This window comes from Crinia signifera, chromosome 19, assembly GCF_055691185.1.
Source record: "Crinia signifera chromosome 19, ASM5569118v1, whole genome shotgun sequence".
Lineage (NCBI taxonomy): Eukaryota > Metazoa > Chordata > Amphibia > Anura > Myobatrachidae > Crinia > Crinia signifera.
In genome coordinates this window covers 143,639,881-143,655,198 of record NC_139226.1, presented here as the reverse complement: position 1 = coordinate 143,655,198, position 15,318 = coordinate 143,639,881, and the positions used below count along the sequence as shown (strand labels likewise).

Sequence of the window (15,318 nt, the reverse complement as noted above, 5' to 3'; positions counted from 1 at the left end):
CCACCGACACAGGTGCTTCACTCCGACCTGGGGCAGAGGCTCCACCGACACAGGTGCTTCACTCCGACCTGGGGCAGAGGCTCCACCGACACAGGTGCTTCAATCCGACCTGGGTCAGAGGCTCCACCGAAACAGGTGCTTCACTCCGACCTGGGGCAGAGGCTCCACCGACACAGGTGCCTCACTCCGGCCTGAGACAGAGGCTCCACCGACACAGGTGCCTCACTCCGGCCTGAGACAGAGGCTCCACTGACACAGGTGCCTCACTCCGACCTGAGACAGTGGCTCCCCTGACACAGGTGCCTCACTCCGACATGGGGCAGAGGCTCCACAGACACAGGTGCCTCACTCCGACATGGGGCAGAGGCTCCACAGACACAGGTGCCTCACTCCGGCCTGAGACAGAGGCTCCACCGACACAGGTGCCTCACTCCGGCCTGAGACAGAGGCTCCACTGACACAGGTGCCTCACTCCGACCTGAGACAGAGGCTCCACTGACACAGGTGCCTCACTCCGACCTGAGACAGAGGCTCCCCCGACACAGATGCCTCACTCTGACATGGGGCAGAGGCTCCACAGACACAGGTGCCTCACTCCGACATGGAGCAGAGGCTCCATGACACAGGTTCACAAAGAAGGTTTTTTTGGGGGGGTGACCCTTGCGCTTATCGCTGCCTAGGATTTTGCTGGATAGTATGATTCACCTTTCATACACAATACAGACAAATAGCAGGAAAAAATACCAACATAATCCTTGGCACGGACACAAGTATTTCTCACGTTTTGTTCTCCCTCAAATAGTACCCAAAATACAGAAAAAGACCCTCACCGAGGAAAATACTCCACAAAGAATTGTAGGCAAATAAGGCAGGTGTTTGTGTATCCCAGGCCTCCGCGGAGCCTGTGTCCCAGTGGCAGTCCATGTCGTACACCTCCTCTCCACGGCCAACGCATTTCAAGACCAAATAGGTTTCTTTTCCAAGGTATGTGGAGGTTTGAACCTACTTCCTGTATTTATACCCCAAGTGGGGAAATCTTATTTCCAGACATGGCATTTCTAACTACTCACCCTACCTACTACAGGCACTAACTCATATTAAATCCAGTTCATGTCTTACAAAGATCATTGCTGCAGGTGTATGGCATTGCTGGCAACGCAATCCCGTTCTTCCATTTCTGGCTTCCGGTACTCTCTCCGAATGAAAGTGGACACTTTGGTGACCTGACGGTGACGTTACTGCTCCTAAGGAAGCGAATTGTGCCTGCTTTAAAAAGCAACCACCTTAGAGGGTACAAGTCTCCAGAACTCCAAATTCTCCTATCTTGAAATGAATCTAATTCTGTATTTTGGGTACCAACAAAACGTGAGAAATACTTGTATCAGCCCCAAGGATTATGTTGGTATTGTTTTCTGATCCATGACACAGGTGCCTCATTCCGACCAATACAGGCAATTCTTCTAATGCCCCGAGCTACTGAGAATTACATTGTAACAGCAGAGTAATAACCTCGCTGGGGCACTATCGCCGGGAATTCGGGGGCACTGAGCATGGTGGAGACAGCCAATCCTTGGCTGAAGCAGCATCCAGCTTACCCAATAATACATTGAGGTATGATGCATGAGGTACACAAGGTCTAGTGATAACCCGACATAGAACAGGACCAAAGTGAAGACAATAGTCACATACACACACACACACACACACACGCGCGCCGGTCACCTTGGCCACGCACTATGTACCTGTACGCTGTATCAACACTTAGATTAGCAGCCGCTAGTTCTGTGGGTGAGAGCCAGGCGGGCAGAGCGTTTCCGGATACCCACTTCGTCCATTCAAATAAGCCGGGTTCAATGCGAATCTTTCCCTTATTCTCTTGATTGAGCCCTTGAAGACACGAAATGCAGCAGACATATTAACCCTGTCATGGCTGGTCTGGGGGGGAAATAACCCTGTCATGGCTGGTCTGGGGTGGAAATAACCCTGTCATAACTGGTCTGGGGAGGAAATAACCCTGTCATGGCTGGTCTGGGGGGGAAATAACCCTGTCATGGCTGGTCTGGGGTGAAAATAACCCCGTCATGGCTGGTCTGGGGTGGAAATAACCCTGTCATGGCTGGTCTGGGGTGGAAATAACCCTGTCATAGCTGGTCTGGGGGGGAAATAACCCTGTCATGGCTGGTCTGGGGTGGAAATAACACTGTCATGGCTGGTCTGGGGTGGAAATAACACTGTCATGGCTGGTCTGGGGGGGAAATAACCCTGTCATGGCTGGTCTGGGTTGGAAATAACCCTGTCATGGCGGGTCTGGGGGGGAAATAACCCTGTCATGGCTGGTCTGGGGGGGGGGGGGAATAACCCTGTCATCGCTGGTCTGGGAGGTGGGGGAAATAACCCTGTCATGGCTGGTCTGGGGGGGGGGGAGGGAATAACCCTGTCATGGCTGGTCTGGGTGGGAAATAACCCTGTCATGGCTGGTCTGGGGGGGGGGGGGGGGGGAATAACCCTGTCATGGCTGGTCTGGGGGGGGGGGGGAATAACCCTGTCATGACTGGTCTGGGTGGGAAATAACATTGTCATGGCTGGTCTGGGTGGGAAATAATCCTGTCATGGCTGGTCTGGGTGGGAAATAACCCTATCATGGCGGGTTTGGGGGGGAAATAACCCTGTCATGGCTTGTCTGGGGGGGGGGGGGGGGGGGGGGAATAACCCTGTCATGGCTTGTCTGGGTGGGAAATAACCCTGTCATGGCTGGTCTGGGTGGGAAATAACCCTGTCATGGCGGGTCTGGGGGGGGGGGGGGGGGGGGAAATAACCCTGTCATGGCTGGTCTGGGGGGGGGGAATAACCCGGTCATGGCTGGTCTGGGGGGGGGGAATAACCCGGTCATGGCTGGTCTGGGGGGGGGGAATAACCCTGTCATGGCTTGTCTGGGTGGGAAATAACCCTGTCATGGCTGGTCTGGGTGGGAAATAACCCTGTCATGGCTGGTCTGGGTGGGAAATAACCCTGTCATGGCGGGTCTGGGGGGGAAATAACCCTGTCATGGCTGGTCTGGGGGGGGGGGGGAAATAACCCTGTCATGGCTGGTCTGGGGGGGGGGAATAACCCGGTCATGGCTGGTCTGGGGGGGGGGAATAACCCTGTCATGGCTTGTCTGGGTGGGAAATAACCCTGTCATGGCTGGTCTGGGTGGGAAATAACCCTGTCATGGCTGGTCTGGGTGGGAAATAACCCTGTCATGGCGGGTCTGGGGGGGAAATAACCCTGTCATGGCTGGTCTGGGGGGGGGGGGGGGGGGAAATAACCCTGTCATGGCTGGTCTGGGGGGGGGGGGGGGAAATAACCCTGTCATGGCTGGTCTTGGGGGGGGGGGGGGGGAAATAACCCTGTCATGGCTGGTCTGGGGGGGGGGGGAAATAACCCTGTCATGGCTGGTCTGGGGGGGGGAAATAACCCTGTCATGGCTGGTCTGTGTGGGAAATAACCCTGTCATGGCTGGTCTGGGCGGGAAATAACCCTGTCATGGCTGGTTTGGGCGGGAAATAACCCTGTCATGGCGGGTCTGGGGGGGATAACCCTGTCATGGCTGGTCTGGGCGGGAAATAACCCTGTCATGGCGGGTCTGGGGGGGAAATAACCCTGTCATGGCGGGTCTGGGGGGGAAATAACCCTGTCATCGCTGGTCTGGGGGGGGGGGAAATAACCCTGTCATGGCTGGTCTGGGGGGGGGGGGGGGATAACCCTGCCATGGCTGGTCTGGGGGGGGGGGGGGGGGGGAATAACCCTGTCATGGCTGGTCGGGGGGGGGGGGGGGGGAATAACCCGGTCATGGCTGGTCTGGGGGGGGGGTTTAACCCATACTTGCCTACCCTCCTGCATTTAGCGGGAGGCTCCCGACTTTCACAAGAGCCTCCCGCTGCCCCGCAAAGCCCCACAGTCCTCCCGGTTTCTGGGTCCGTCCATTAAAATATGGACTGCGTATGGGGACTAAGTAAAAACCGGACCCGGATAAGACACCGGAACGCCGGACCAGACATCAAACTCTGCATTCCGGAGCTTATAGTGTCTGGTCCGAGGGGTGTCCCATGCGGGGGGTGTCTTGTCCGGGGGGATGCCTGTGATTGCTCACACCAGGGACATGGGGAAGGGGAGATTACAGCCTCCCCGTGTGGTCTGGACCGTTCCAGTTTTTATTACACCCCCAGACCATGCGGTGAGGCTGTATTCTACCCCCTCTCCTCTCCCAGGTGACAGGTGCGAGAGCAGCCTCATCAGATGGAGCACCCCCGGACAGGACACCCCCGGACCGGATACTACAAGCTCCGGAAAGCAGAGTTTGATGTCCAGTCCGGCATTCCGGTGTCTTATCCGATTCTGGATTTTACCCATACCCCTGCGTATGCGCTCATCCGGAATTGGTGGGGGGCGGAGCGTGCAGGGAGCACATCACAGCCAGCCAGGCCACCGCGAGGCCGAGGCTGCTGCTGCTGCCGTGTGTACTGGCTGACAGGAAGCAGTCAGTGTGCACTGTAGTGTATTGGGAGGAGCAGCAGAGCCGGCAGCCAGGCCTCTGCTTTACGCCAGCTGGCCCCGCCCACCACAGTGAGCTCCGTGCATCAGGCCTGCTGCCAGCTCTTCCTTCCTTCCTCCCCAGCCGGCAGTGATCTGCCTCCCCCTCCACACACTGCCGGGATCCTGCACCCCCAGCAAGGAGTAACACAGCCAGGTTAGTGTGCACTGGGGGCTGCCTGCATGTAATGTGTGCGTGGCTGCAATATAAGGGGAATGAGGGGGGGGGGGGGGGGGTATAGGTAATTTAGTGGTGTATGTCCTGGGGGAGTGGGGGCAGTGTGTAATATTCAGTAGTGTCTGTACTGGGTGTAATAACATATGGTGCAGTGTATATTGCATACCTCCCAACTGTCACGCTTACCGCGGGAACGTCCCGATATTCGGGGACGTTCCCGCGTCCCGCCCGGGGCCGCCATTGTCCCGCGGTGGGGGGACAGTTGGGAGCCCCCCCAGCTTGCCGAGAATAGACGCTGTGCACATGCGCACAGCGTCTATTCAGCGCCGACGAGCCACGAGCGGCGAAAACGGGGGCGTGGCCGGAGTTCGCGAGGCCACGGCCCCTTTTCTCAAGACCGCGCCCACTTTTCGGGAGCGCGCTCCCAACTTCAAAAGTTGGGAGGTATGATATTGTACCATGGGATTGTGTACAATATGCTGTGTGTACTGGGTGTAACGTGGAGGGGCTGTGTATAATGTACAATGTGCTGTGTGTAATATGGGGGTGGGGCCATGTATAACGTTGTTAGTGTTAAGCAGTGCTGTGTAACGTAGCTGTGACGTCAGTGTGTAGCCCTGCTGTGTAATGCAGCTGTGACGTCAGCTGTGTAATGTGGCTCAGATGTCAGTGTGTAGCCCGGCTGTGTAATGTGGCTCAGATGTCAGTGTGTAGCCCGGCTGTGTAATGTAGCTCAGATGTCAGTGTGTAGCCCGGCTGTGTAATGTAGCTCAGATGTCAGTGTGTAGCCCGGCTGTGTAATGTAGCTCAGTTGTCAGTGTGTAGCCCGGCTGTGTAATGTAGCTCAGATGTCAGTGTGTAGCCCGGCTGTGTAATGTAGCTCAGATGTCAGTGTGTAGCCCGGCTGTGTAATGTAGCTCAGATGTCAGTGTGTAGCCCGGCTGTGTAATGTAGCTCAGATGTCAGTGTGTAGCCCGGCTGTGTAATGTAGCTCAGATGTCAGTGTGTAGCCCGGCTGTGTAATGTAGCTCAGATGTCAGTGTGTAGCCCGGCTGTGTAATGTAGCTCAGATGTCAGTGTGTAGCCCGGCTGTGTAATGTAGCTCAGATGTCAGTGTGTAGCCCGGCTGTGTAATGTAGCTGTGACGTCAGCTGTGTAATGTAGCTCAGATGTCAGTGTGTAGCCCGGCTGTGTAATGTAGCTGTGACGTCAGCTGTGTAATGTAGCTCAGATGTCAGTGTGTAGCCCGGCTGTGTAATGTAGCTCAGATGTCAGTGTGTAGCCCGGCTGTGTAATGTAGCTCAGATGTCAGTGTGTAGCCCGGCTGTGTAATGTAGCTCAGATGTCAGTGTGTAGCCCGGCTGTGTAATGCAGGTGTGACGTCAGTGTGTAGCCCGGCTGTGTAATGTAGCTCAGATGTCAGTGTGTAGCCCGGCTGTGTAATGTAGCTCAGATGTCAGTGTGTAGCCCGGATGTGTAATGTAGCTCAGATGTCAGTGTGTAGCCCTGCTGTGTAATGCAGCTGTGACGTCAGTGTGTAGCCCGGCTCTGTAATGTAGCTCAGATGTCAGTGTGTAGCCCGGCTGTGTAATGTAGCTCAGATGTCAGTGTGTAGCCCGGCTGTGTAATGTAGCTCAGATGTCAGTGTGTAGCCCGGCTGTGTAATGTAGCTCAGATGTCAGTGTGTAGCCCTGCTGTGTAATGCAGCTGTGACGTCAGTGTGTAGCCCGGCTGTGTAATGTAGCTCAGATGTCAGTGTGTAGCCCGGCTGTGTAATGTAGATCAGATGTCAGTATGTAGAGACCTCCTGTGTGATGTCAATTATCGGCCTGCTATGTGATGTTGGGGTAATGCTGTGTAATGTAGCAGAGATATCAGTTTGTAGCCAGTACTGCACTTTGTACTTTAGTTTTTACCTGCACGACAGAAGACACCCCTGAGTGACAGTAGACACGCCCATAGGTGGGGATAGACACGCCCCTTGTGTAGAATGTGATACGCCCCCTCAACGCCAATCAATAATCTCCCTGAAACTACTTTTCAAAAGTAGGCAAGTATGGGATAACCCTGTCATGGCTGGTCTGGGGGGGGGGGGGGGGGGGAATAACCCTGTCATGGCTGGTCTGGAAATAACCCCGTCACGGCTGGTCTGGGGTGGAAATAACCCTGTCATGGCGGGTCTGGGGTGGAAGTAACCCTGTCATGGCTGGTCTGGGGGAGAAATAACCCTGTCATGGCGGGTCTGGGGTGGAAATAACCCTGTCATGGATGGTCTGGGGTGGAAATAACCCCGTCATGGCTGGTCTGGGGGGGAAATAACCCCGTCATGGCTGGTCTGGGGTGGAAATAACCCCGTCATGGCTGGTCTGGGGGGGAAATAACCCCGTCATGGCTGGTCTGGGGTGGAAATAACCCCGTCATGGCTGGTCTGGGGTGGAAATAACCCCGTCATGGCGGGTCTGGGGTGGAAGTAACCCTGTCATGGCTGGTCTGGGGTGGAAATAACCCTGTCATGGCGGGTCTGGGGTGGAAATAACCGTCATGGATGGTCTGGGGTGGAAATAACCCCGTCATGGCTGGTCTGGGGGGGAAATAACCCCGTCATGGCTGGTCTGGGGTGGAAATAACCCCGTCATGGCGGGTCTGGGGTGGAAATAACCCTGTCATGGCGGGTCTGGGGTGGAAATAACCCGGTCATGGCTGGTCTGGGGTGTGGAAATAACCCTGTCATGGCTGGTCTGGGGGGAAAATAACCCCGTCATGGCTGGTCTGGGGGGGAAATAACCCCGTCATGGCTGGTCTGGGGTGGAAATAACCCCGTCATGGCTGGTCTGGGGTGGAAATAACCCCGTCATGGCTGGTCTGGGGTGGAAATAACCCTGTCATGGCGGGTCTGGGGTGGAAATAACCCTGTCATGGCTGGTCTGGGGTGTGGAAATAACCCCGTCATGGCTGGTCTGGGGTGGAAATAACCCTGTCATGGCTGGTCTGGGGTGTGGAAATAACCCTGTCATGGCTGGTCTGGGGGTGAAATAACCCTGTCATGGCTGGTCTAGGGGGGAAATAACTCTGTCATGGCTGGTCTAGGGGGAGGGGGGAAATAACCCTGTCATGGCTGGTCTGGGTGGGAAATAACCCTGTCATGGCTGGTCTGGGGTAGGGGGGGGAAATAACCCTGTCATGGCTGGTCTGGGTGGGAAATAACCCTGTCATGACTGGTCTGGGCAGGAAATAACCCTCTCATGGCGGGTCTGGGGGGGAAATAACCCTGTCATGGCTGGTCTGGGGGGGGGGGGGGGGGGAATAACCCTGTCATGGCTGGTCTGGGGGGGGGGGGGAAATAACCCTGTCATGGCTGGTCTGGGGGGGAAATAACCCTGTCATGGCTGGTCTGGGGGGGGGGGGGGGAATAACCCTGTCATGGCTGGTCTGGGGGGGGGGGGGGGAATAACCCTGTCATGGCTGGTCTGGGGGGGGGGAATAACCCTGTCATGGCTGGTCTGGGGGGGGGGGGAATAACCCTATCATGGCTGGTCTGGGGGTGGAAATAACCCCGTCATGGCTGGTCTGGGGTGGAAATAACCCCGTCATGGCTGGTCTGGGGTGGAAATAACCCTGTCATGGCGGGTCTGGGGTGGAAATAACCCTGTCATGGCGGGTCTGGGGTGGAAGTAACCCTGTCATGGCTGGTCTGGGGTGGAAATAACCCTGTCATGGCTGGTCTGGGGGAGAAATAACCCTGTCATGGCTGGTCTGGGGTGGAAATAACCCCGTCATGGCTGGTCTGGGGTGGAAATAACCCCGTCATGGCTGGTCTGGGGTGGAAATAACCCTGTCATGGCGGGTCTGGGGTGGAAATAACCCTGTCATGGCTGGTCTGGGGTGTGGAAATAACCCTGTCATGGCTGGTCTGGGGGGGGGGAATAACCCTGTCATGGCTGGTCTGGGGTGGAAATAACCCTGTCATGGCTGGTCTGGGGGAGAAATAACCCTGTCATGGCTGGTCTGGGGTGGAAATAACCCCGTCATGGCTGGTCTGGGGTGGAAATAACCCCGTCATGGCTGGTCTGGGGTGGAAATAACCCTGTCATGGCGGGTCTGGGGTGGAAATAACCCTGTCATGGCTGGTCTGGGGTGTGGAAATAACCCTGTCATGGCTGGTCTGGGGGGGGGGGGGGGGGAATAACCCTGTCATGGCTGGTCTGGGGTGGAAATAACCCCGTCATGGTTGGTCTGGGGTGGAAATAACCCTGTCATGGCGGGTCTGGGGTGGAAATAACCCTGTCATGGATGGTCTGGGGTGGAAATAACCCCGTCATGGCTGGTCTGGGGGGGAAATAACCCCGTCATGGCTGGTCTGGGGGGGAAATAACCCCGTCATGGCTGGTCTGGGGTGGAAATAACCCTGTCATGGCGGGTCTGGGGTGGAAATAACCCTGTCATGGCGGGTCTGGGGTGGAAATAACCCTGTCATGGCTGGTCTGGGGTGTGGAAATAACCCTGTCATGGCTGGTCTGGGGGGAAAATAACCCTGTCATGGCTGGTCTAGGGGGGAAATAACCCTGTCATGGCTGGTCTAGGGGGAGGGGGGAAATAACCCTGTCATGGCTGATCTGGGGGGGGGGGGGGGGAAATAACCCTGTCATGGCTGGTCTGGGGGGGTGGAAATAACCCTGTCATGGCTGGTCTGGGGGGGGGGAATAACCCTGCCATGGCTGGTCTGGGTGGGAAATAACCCTGTCATGGCTGGTCTGGGGGGGAAATAACCCTGTCATGGCTGGTCTGGGGGGGGGGGGGGGGGGGAAATAACCCTGTCATGGCTGGTCTGGGTGGGAAATAACCCTGTCATGACTGGTCTGGGCAGGAAATAACCCTCTCATGGCGGGTCTGGGGGGGAAATAACCCTGTCATGGCTGGTCTGGGGGGGGGGGGGGGGAATAACCCTGTCATGGCTGGTCTGGGGGGGGGGTATAACCCTGTCATGGCTGGTCTGGGGGGGAAATAACCCTGTCATGGCTGGTCTGGGGGGGGGGGGAAATAACCCTGTCATGGCTGGTCTGGGGGGGGGAATAACCCTGTCATGGCTGGTCGGGGGGGGGGGGGGGGGGGGAATAACCCTGTCATGGCTGGTCTGGGGGGGGAGAGAAATAACCCTGTCATGGCAGGTCTGGGGAGGGGGAGGAGAAATAACCCTGTCATGGCTGGTCTGGGGGGGGGGGGGGGGGAAATAACCCTGTCATGGCTGGTCTGGGGGGGGGAAATAACCCTGTCATGGCTGGTCTGGGGGGGGGAAATAACCCTGTCATGGCTGGTCTTGGTGGGAAATAACCCTGTCATGGCTGGTCTGGGGGAGAAATAACCCTGTCATGGCTGGTCTGGGGGGGGGGGGGGGTAAATAACCCTGTCATGGCTGGTCTGGGTGGGAAATAACCCTGTCATGACTGGTCTGGGCAGGAAATAACCCTGTCATGGCGGGCCTGGGGGGAAATAACCCTGTCATCACTGGTCTGGGGGGGGGGGGGGGATAACCCTGTCATGGCTGGTCGGGGGGGGGGGGAGGGGAATAACCCTGTCATGGCTGGTCTGGGCGTAAAATAACCCTGTCATGGCTGGTCTGGGGGGGGAAATAACCCTGTCATTGCTGGTCTGGGGAGGAAATAACCCCGTCATGGCTGGACTGGGTTGGAAATAACCCTGTCATGGCTGGTCTGGGTGGGAAATAACCCTGTCATGACTGGTCTGGGGAGGAAATAACCCTGTCATGGCGGGTCTGGGGGGAAATAACCCTGTCATCACTGGTCTGGGGGGGGGGGGGAAATAACCCTGTTATGGCTGGTTGGGGGGGGGGGGGGGGGGAAATAACCCTGTCATGGCTGGTCTGGGCGTAAAAAAACCCTGTCATGGCTGGTCTGGGGGGGGGGGGAATAACCCTGTCATTGCTGGTCTGGGGAGGAAATAACCCCGTCATGGCTGGTCTGGGTTGGAAATAACCCTGTCATGGCTGGTCTGGGGGGGGGGGGGGGGATAACCCTGTCATGGCTGGTCTGGGGGGAAATAACCCTGTCATGGCTGGTCTGGGGGGGGAAATAACTCTGTCATGGCTGGTCTGGGGTGGAAATAACCCTGTCATGGCTGGTCTGGGGTGGAAATAACCCTGTCATGGCTGGTCTGGGGTGGAAATAACCCTGTCATGGCTGGTCTTGGGGGGGGGGGAAGGGGGGAATAACCCTGTCATGGCTGGTCTGGGTGTGAAATAATCCTGTCATGGCTGGTCTGGGTGTGAAATAACCCTGTCATGGCTGGTCTGGGTGTGAAATAATCCTGTCATGGCTGGTCTGGGGGCAAATAACCCTGTCATGGCTGGTCTGGGGGGGGGGGGGGATAACCCTGTCATGGCTGGTCTGGGAGGGGGGAATAACCCTGTCATGGCTGGTCTGGGGGGGGGGGGGGAATAACCCTGTCATGGCTGGTCTGGGTGTGAAATAACCCTGTCATGGCTGGTCTGGGGGGGAAATAACCCTGTCATGGCTGGTCTTGGGGGGGGGGGGGAATAACCCTGTCATGGTTGGTCTGGGGTGGAAATAACCCTGTCATGGCTGGTCTGGGTGGGAAATAACCCTGTCATGGCTGTTTTGGGGGGGGGGGAATAACCCTGTCATGGCTGGTCTGGGGGGAAATAACCCTGTCATGGGTGGTCTGGGGGGGAAATAACTCTGTCATGGCTGGTCTGGGGTGGAAATAACCCTGTCATGGCTGGTCTGGGGTGGAAATAACCCTGTCATGGCTGGTCTGGGGTGGAAATAACCCTGTCATGGCTGGTCTTGGGGGGGGAAGGGGGGAATAACCCTGTCATGGCTGGTCTGGGTGTGAAATAATCCTGTCATGGCTGGTCTAGGTGTGAAATAACCCTGTCATGGCTGGTCTGGGTGTGAAATAACCCTGTCATGGCTGGTCTGGGTGTGAAATAATCCTGTCATGGCTGGTCTGGGGGCAAATAACCCTGTCATGGCTGGTCTGGGGGGGGGGGGGGGAATAACCCTGTCATGGCTGGTCTGGGAGGGGGAAAATAACCCTGTCATGGCTGGTCTGGGGGGGGGGGGGAATAACCCTGTCATGGCTGGTCTGGGTGTGAAATAACCCTGTCATGGCTGGTCTGGGTGTGAAATAACCCTGTCATGGCTGGTCTTGGGGGGGGGGGGGGGGGGGGGAAATAACCCTGTCATGGTTGGTCTGGGGTGGAAATAACCCTGTCATGGCTGGTCTGGGTGGGAAATAACCCTGTTATGGCTGTTTGGGGGGGGGGGGGGGGAATAACCCTGTCATGGCTGGTCTGGGTGGGAAATAACCCTGTCATGGCTGGTCTGGGGGGGGGGGGGGGGGAATAACCCTGTCATGACTTGTCTGGGTGGGAAATAACCCTGTCATGGCTGGTCTGGGTGGGAAATAATCCTGTCATGGCTGGTCTGGGTGGGTAATAACCCTATCATGGCGGGTTTGGGGGGGAAATAACCCTATCATGACTTGTCTGGGGGGGGGGGGGGGGGGGATAACCCTGTCATGGCTTGTCTGGGTGGGAAGTAAACCTGTCATGGCTGGTCTGGGTGGGAAATAACCCTGTCATGGCGGGTCTGGGGGGGGGAAATAGCCCTGTCATGGCTGGTCTGGGGGGGGGGAATAACCCTGTCATGGCTGGTCTGGGGGGGGGAATAACCCTGTCATGGCTTGTCTGGGTGGGAAATAACCCTGTCATGGCTGGTCTGGGTGGGAAATAACCCTGTCATGGCTGGTCTGGGTGGGAAATAACCCTGTCATGGCGGGTCTGGGGGGGAAATAACCCTGTCATGGCTGGTCTGGGGGGGGGGGGGGGGGGGAATAACCCTGTCATGGCTGGTCTGGGGGGGGGGGAAATAACCCTGTCATGGCTGGTCTGGGGGGGGGGAAATAACCCTGTCATGGCTGGTCTGTGTGGGAAATAACCCTGTCATGGCTGGTCTGGGCGGGAAATAACCCTGTCATGGCTGGTTTGGGCGGGAAATAACCCTGTCATGGCGGGTCTGGGGGGGATAACCCTGTCATGGCTGGTCTGGGGGGGAAATAACCCTGTCATGGCGGGTCTGGGGGGGAAATAACCCTGTCATGGCGGGTCTGGGGGGAAATAACCCTGTCATGGCGGGTCTGGGGGGGAAATAACCCTGTCATGGCGGGTCTGGGGGGGGGGGAAATCACCCTGTCATGGCTGGTCTGGGGGGGGGGGGGGAATAACCCTGTCATGGCTGGTCTGGGGGGGGGGGGGGGGGATAACCCTGTCATGGCTGGTCGGGGGGGGGGGGGGGGGGGGTGGAATAACCCGGTCATGGCTGGTCTGGGGGGGGGGGGGTTTAACCCATACTTGCCTACCCTCCTGCATTTAGCGGGAGGCTCCCGACTTTCACAAGAGCCTCCCGCTGCCCCGCAAAGCCCCACAGTCCTCCCGGTTTCTGGGTCCGTCCATTAAAATATGGACTGCGTATGGGGACTAAGTAAAAACCGGACCCGGATAAGACACCGAGGGGTGTCCCATGCGGGGGGTGTCTTGTCCGGGGGGATGCCTGTGATTGCTCACACCAGGGACATGGGGAAGGGGAGATTACAGCCTCCCCGTGTGGTCTGGACCGTTCCAGTTTTTATTACACCCCCAGACCATGCGGTGAGGCTGTATTCTCCCCCCTCTCCTCTCCCAGGTGACAGGTGCGAGAGCAGCCTCATCAGATGGAGCACCCCCGGACAGGACACCCCCGGACCGGATACTACAAGCTCCGGAAAGCAGAGTTTGATGTCCAGTCCGGCATTCCGGTGTCTTATCCGATTCCGGATTTTACCCATACCCCTGCGTATGCGCTCATCCGGAATTGGTGGGGGGCGGAGCGTGCAGGGAGCACATCACAGCCGGCCAGGCCACCGCGAGGCCGAGGCTGCTGCTGCTGCTGTGTGTACTGGCTGACAGGAAGCAGTCAGTGTGCACTGTAGTGTATTGGGAGGAGCAGCAGAGCCGGCAGCCAGGCCTCTGCTTTACGCCAGCTGGCCCCGCCCACCACAGTGAGCTCCGTGCATCAGGCCTGCTGCCAGCTCTTCCTTCCTTCCTCCCCAGCCGGCAGTGATCTGCCTCCCCCTCCACAAACTGCCGGGATCCTGCACCCCCAGCAAGGAGTAACACAGCCAGGTTAGTGTGCACTGGGGGCTGCCTGCATGTAATGTGTGCGTGGCTGCAATATAAGGGGAATGAGGGAGGGGGGGGGGGGTATAGGTAATTTAGTGGTGTATGTCCTGGGGGAGTGGGGACAGTGTGTAATATTCAGTAGTGTCTGTACTGGGTGTAATAACATATGGTGTAGTGTATATTGCATACCTCCCAACTGTCACGCTTACCGCGGGAACGTCCCGATATTCGGGGACGTTCCCGCGTCCCGCCCGGGGCCGCCATTGTCCCGCGGTGGGGGGACAGTTGGGAGCCCCCCCAGCTTGCCGAGAATAGACGCTGTGCACATGCGCACAGCGTCTATTCAGCGCCGACGAGCCACGAGCGGCGAAAACGGGGCGTGGCCGGAGTTCGCGAGGCCACGCCCCCTTTTCTCAAGACCGCGCCCACTTTTCGGGAGCGCGCTCCCAACTTCAAAAGTTGGGAGGTATGATATTGTACCATGGGATTGTGTACAATATGCTGTGTGTACTGGGTGTAACGTGGAGGGGCTGTGTATAATGTACAATGTGCTGTGTGTAATATGGGGGTGGGGCCATGTATAACGTTGTTAGTGTTAAGCAGTGCTGTGTAACGTAGCTGTGACGTCAGTGTGTAGCCCTGCTGTGTAATGCAGCTGTGACGTCAGCTGTGTAATGTAGCTCAGATGTCAGTGTGTAGCCTGGCTGTGTAATGTGGCTCAGATGTCAGTGTGTAGCCCGGCTGTGTAATGTAGCTCAGATGTCAGTGTGTAGCCCGGCTGTGTAATGTAGCTCAGATTTCAGTGTGTAGCCCGGCTGTGTAATGTAGCTCAGATGTCAGTGTGTAGCCCGGCTGTGTAATGTAGCTCAGATGTCAGTGTGTAGCCCGGCTGTGTAATGTAGCTGTGACGTCAGCTGTGTAATGTAGCTGTGACGTCAGCTGTGTAATGTAGCTCAGATGTCAGTGTGTAGCCCGGCTGTGTAATGTAGCTGTGACGTCAGCTGTGTAATGTAGCTCAGATGTCAGTGTGTAGCCCGGCTGTGTAATGTAGCTCAGATGTCAGTGTGTAGCCCGGCTGTGTAATGTAGCTCAGATGTCAGTGTGTAGCCCGGCTGTGTAATGTAGCTCAGATGTCAGTGTGTAGCCCGGCTGTGTAATGCAGGTGTGACGTCAGTGTGTAGCCCGGCTGTGTAATGTAGCTCAGATGTCAGTGTGTAGCCCGGCTGTGTAATGTAGCTCAGATGTCAGTGTGTAGCCCGGATGTGTAATGTAGCTCAGATGTCAGTGTGTAGCCCTGCTGTGTAATGCAGCTGTGACGTCAGTGTGTAGCCCGGCTCTGTAATGTAGCTCAGATGTCAGTGTGTAGCCCGGC

The 15,318-nt window shown here is 57.1% G+C and overlaps 1 protein-coding gene across 2 annotated transcripts in view; it reads right to left on the bottom strand.

Moving 5' to 3' along the window:
- Window positions 1–15,318, bottom strand: part of UBASH3B (ubiquitin associated and SH3 domain containing B) — a 160,506-nt gene that overhangs the window by 22,490 nt on the left and 122,698 nt on the right. For both annotated transcript variants that reach the window (XM_083163582.1, XM_083163583.1), the window contains exon 11: window positions 1,743–1,887. In XM_083163582.1, coding sequence (XP_083019708.1) covers window positions 1,743–1,887 — 145 coding nt within the window. The remainder of the gene's footprint in view (window positions 1–1,742; window positions 1,888–15,318) is intronic.